A 5,228-nucleotide genomic window follows, 5' to 3' on the forward strand; every position below is an offset into this window, starting at 1 on the left:
AATCATAGACGAGAACGACTGCTTTGCTGAGCTTATCAGACTGATTAAATTCATGGTGGACGGTTCAAATCTCAGGGAGGATTTCATCAAGGTGATAGATTCTCATGTCTGTTGTTCAATATATCGCTACACGGTGTTATGAACTAAGTGGATATCAACACGTGGGGCACGATCATCAACACATCTAGTCAATTCGTCTGCTTTACCGATTACATGGATATTATTGGCAGAACATCTGCGGCGGTGGCTGAACAGTACACCAGACCAGACTAAAGTGCGAAGTAGTGATCGACGGCGATGAGTTTGAGGTAGCGCACGAATTTGTCTATCTTGGCTCATTGGTGCCAGCGGACACTGACGCCAGTCGTGAGATTCAGAATATTCTACAGATTGGTAGCATGGGCATAAACATAGGATACCGCTCGCTACTACTACCTCTGCTACTCCGTTATCGACTCAACCAGCTGGAAAACCCTACCGGTTTGGCGGTTGGAAAAACCCGTTAGATCAAACTTCTCGCTCGTTAGTTGAGTACGATAGACCCATAATTATCGCACAACCTGGAATAAATCTAGATTCCTTTGCTGCTTGCTTTTTATTCTTTAGTGTTTTATAATTAAAAGGCTCGATATAATTTATTGAAGTTCCCGGACATAAATAAGAAAAGAGTTTCGAACTGATTTTCTGAGGTTTCACATCCGCACATGTATATAAATCGTGAACGTTGTTTGTTAGCAATGCTGCAGAAAATTTGAACATATTGCGTTGCTCATGTAATTAGAATTATGTATGAAAACACGCTAGCTGTATTCCTTAGAATACCTATAACTCAAGAAATGAAACGACTTTATTGAGAAATGAGAATTTTAATGAGAATTTTTTATGTTGTTTTAGTTTTAACACCGAAGTTTATTCTGTTGTCTTTGCTGGATAAAATGCTGGTACGCATAAGTGATTTTTAGCAATTTTAGGCTTAATTTGGAATCGTTTTCCCACTAGGTTTAATAAAGGTTTTTATGTCTCTAGATATGCCTATGTATAAGTGATATGCACTCAATTTTACTTCAATAAATGTTAAATGTAGAGTCCACTACTGTACTGGATGGCAGAAATCGCAAGCCGATGCACCACCACCATTTGGGTTTTCAATCCTCCTTCCATGAGAAAACCAACAGTTGCTGCTGAACAATGCAACTGAAAAAAGTCAGCGGATAAATATTTCACCACGTGACCAACGTGGCCTCGACTTTGACGTCTGACGAGCGTTCACGTGTCAATCTTAACATTGATTCACGCCCTGCCAATTTTGATGTGTGCCAAACGGACAGCAGCGCATGGGAACGCGTGGCAGCGCTGATGGTTAATTCATAGGCATTTCGTAATCAACACCCCATTTTTTCCTATCACAGAAAAACTCATGTATCAGGCAAAAATGTATCACAGCCTACTCAACGGATGCATTTTTCATTAGGCTGGACTCTATCAATGCTAAAACGGTTGCGGAAGATTCTAGATGGCCGGAAATCCGGTAAGTTTATCGGGGTGGCCAAGAGAATAATATTACTTCGGCTTTTCATCAGGTGTTCAAATCGCTGTGTCACTATGTTTTTACAGATAACTTGACAAACCGTGAGATTTTTAACAGATATTTAGAAAACAAATTAACTTACCTGTCCGTTTCTGCTGAATGGACACGTCAGTCTCGGAAATGTCGGAGTTTAAAATTGAGTTCAGTGGGACAACTAAAATAAATCAAATATAAAACACCAACCGTATTCAGACCGCTTTTCGTTTGTATTTCCCGAAAACAATTTGGTTCACATTATGTTCCGAAAAAAATCGTTACACACACACTTTTACAAAATATGACTAACGGACTTAAGTTCTACCCTAAATCAAGGTTGCGCCCTCTAAATCAGCGCCTATAACCTAGCAGTCGCCCGATGTCGCCTAGCGACGGTGGTAGGCATGGTAGAAAGGAGCATGAGCGTATGCAACGGGAGCGTGAGCCACGGCGAGAGCCGGTGCGTGGTAGGCGTGGTAGCTGTGATGCACGACCGGTGCGTGTGCAACGTAGGCCTTGGCGATGGGTGCGTGGTATACGGGAGCCGCGGCCAACAGCGGTGCCGAGTGGGCTACGAGCGGAGCCGGTGCTACGTACGAGTGCGACACGACGGCCGGTGCGTGGTAGCCCAGGCTCAGGCTTAGGCCACGTTTGGTCTTCATCGATTCGGAGGCCATCTCTTCGGCGCAGACGGCTGAGGCGATGGCTAGCAGGACAATCTGGAAGTAGAGAGGAAAGGCGTCAGTGAATATTTAGCAGGAAATTTTACTGAAACAATAAAGATGCATTTAAGATTTGAGAGCTTTAATGCATGAGCGTCAAGAAATAAAAAAGTTATATGCGTTTGAAACCTGAATATTTTTTCACGTTTAACCTTTTGATATTTCTTTACCTTCGCTTAGGAGGACGTAGTCCTGCATCGAAAATTGGAAAATTTTGGCAATAAACGGAATGACTAGTTTTCTAACTTAGTTGTGATGTGTTAATACGAAATAATTGGTATGTGAACATTAACATGTATTAGACACTTATCTTAAGCGACAAAATAAAGTTTTATTGTACTTTTCAATTAGTTTTCAAGTGCAAGTTTTTAAGACTGCTTATAAAATATAAAGATCTACCAAAACTTTATGATTGGAGATAAATCGTTTGAACCTGCCTTCAGAAGATTTTTAAAGCATAATAAAACCATATTAAAGTTATTTGCAATTAGATGTACCTGCGGGTCATAACGCCAGTAGATTCCGTAGATTGAGTACATTTCAGGGGATCAAAATCGTAACAGCACATAATGCTATCGTCAGTTTTTCGTTATTAGAGATAATAAATTGTCGAATAAGAAAGAAATATTTTTCATTTTTTTTCAAGAACTAGAACGCCCTTTTTCCGACTCTCCATCTGATGTTCCATCATCGTGAGAAATTTTGTGGACAAATATGTAGGCGAATGTCCCTGGTTATGAAAGAGGTTTTGTTTTTCGGTCATAGCTTTTGATCGGATCATCCAATTTTAAATCTTTTTGAAGCATTGGAAAGTTTAAACGTATACCTATATTTTTGCCAAAAGAAGTATATTGTTTTTGTTTAAAACACAAATGTTATAGCAAAATTTCAAAACATGGTTTTTTGTGGGTAAAAATCTGAATCGCAAAAAATGCATGTAAAAACTACAAGGTATACAGCCCTAAGGGTTGTACGAAAGGGTGACGTAGGACTATAACATATCATTAGATCAAAGACTAATGTAAACTGTATTTCAGGCATATGTATGTTTATAAAAATCTGTGAGTGCCATTGAGAGAAAAAGTGAAATATTCAGATTCAATTCTTCATTGAATGCAATGGAGGCTTTGACAATACCTGGACGGGGGTTCATAAGTACAACGCCTGCAACCATTGAGATAAAGAAATTTCTTTTAAAAATCACTTGTGTGTATCATGAAGGTTGAAATAGTGATGAATGACCAGCCTACAGATTATTGTATTAAATATGATTATGCGTAGCTTGACATGTTCCAATAATCTTACTTTAACTCCCCTGTGGCCTTTAAAAGGGCCATTGATTACAAGTAACATTAAAGCCAAAGCACGTTCATCGTTAATAGGACGTGCCATTCGAATGTCCTTCTCTTTTGACATGAATGGCAACAGGCACGTAAGTTAGCGGCGTCGATTCACTATCTTTTGCTTCGAGAAGGTTTAACTAGTTTACTTTCACACCTTACCGCTTGTTACATAGCAGAAAATCTGGCACATACGCAAAAATTTCTGTTTTATTTGTATGAGAGCCGTTATCCTCCTAGTACAGGGGTGAGGGGTCTCAAACCATCATAAAATAAATTCATGCCTCAAAAAACCCCCACATGCCAAATTTGGTTCCATTTGCTTGATTAGTTCTCTAGTTATGAGGAAATTTGTATTTTATTGGAATGGAAGCCCTACCTCCTAAACATAATGCATCCTGGTCATAATGCATCATAGAAAAAAATCTTGCCTTCTGGAACCTCCACATGCCAAATTTGGTTCCATTTGCTTGATTAGTTCTAGAGTTATGAGGAAATTTGTATTTCATTTGTATGGGAGCCCCCCCTCTTAGAAGGGGAAGGGGTCTCAGTAAATCATGGAAAAAATTCTTACCTCCAAAATCCCTCACATGCCAAATTTGGTTCCTTTTGCTTGATTAGTTCTCGAGTTATGAGGAAATTTGTATATTATATGTACGGGAGCCTCCCTCCTATAGAGGGAAGGGGTCATAATCCACCATAGAAAAAAATCTTGCCTTCTGGAACCTTCACATGCTAAATTTGGTTCCATTTGCTTGATAAATTCTAGAGTTATGAGGAAATTTGTATTTCATTTGTATGGGAGCCACCCCCCCCCCCCTTCTTAGAAGGGGAAGGGGTCTCAGTACACCATAGAAAAAAATCCTGCCTTCTGAAACCTCCACATGCCAAATTTGGTTCCATTTGCTTGATTAGTTCTCGAGTTTTGAGGCAATTTGTGTTTCATTTGAATAAGAGCCCCCCTCTTACGCCCTCCTTAAAATTGCTCTCTTACTGCCTATAAAATTGCTGGTCATTTTATCTATCTAACGACATATAAATTGTACAGTTTCATACAATAGTTCAGAAGTTATTACAATTTGAAATCTTTCATTCAAACGTTACACTTCTATTTTCGTTTTCACAAAGTGCTACCCAGTCCCAGTATAGTAAACAAAGACGTAGTCCTACGTCAAAAAGCAAGCAGTCATATTGGCGCATTTGAAATGCACTGGCCTGTTACATGCGTTCAAGGAATTCAGTTTTTGCTAAACCTAAATGAATCCTACCGCCGTAAAGACTCATAATGTCCCTATTAAAGTAATGTATGATCAATGAAGTATAAAATAATTGATTTTCTAGATCAGTGGTGCCCAGGCATCGGCATGGTGCGTGCCAAACAAGATCGCCCCATGATGTTGAAATTGACATTCAGAAAAAGAAGAGAGAGAGAGTCACAGAGACAGAGATATATAGAGAAAAAGAGAGATAGACAGACAGAGATAGAGAGAGATACAGAGAGAAATAGATAGAGAGAGCTATACAGATAGATATAGATAGAGATAGAAAAAGAAAGAGAGGCACAGATAGATATACGTAGAGATGGAGATAGAGATAGATATA

At 39.2% G+C, this 5,228-nt stretch overlaps 1 protein-coding gene across 1 annotated transcript; it reads right to left on the reverse strand.

The window, feature by feature from the left end:
- Positions 1-1,950: 1,950 nt before the first annotated feature.
- Positions 1,951-2,295, reverse strand: LOC128739481 (larval/pupal cuticle protein H1C; the record flags this gene model as incomplete). The annotated part of the gene is made up of 1 exon (XM_053834975.1): positions 1,951-2,295. A coding segment is annotated over one exon (345 nt), but the record flags the coding sequence as incomplete, so codon positions are not given.
- Positions 2,296-5,228: the final 2,933 nt, after the last annotated feature.

Source organism: Sabethes cyaneus, chromosome 3 (assembly GCF_943734655.1).
Source record: "Sabethes cyaneus chromosome 3, idSabCyanKW18_F2, whole genome shotgun sequence".
Classification (NCBI taxonomy): Eukaryota; Metazoa; Arthropoda; class Insecta; order Diptera; family Culicidae; genus Sabethes; species Sabethes cyaneus.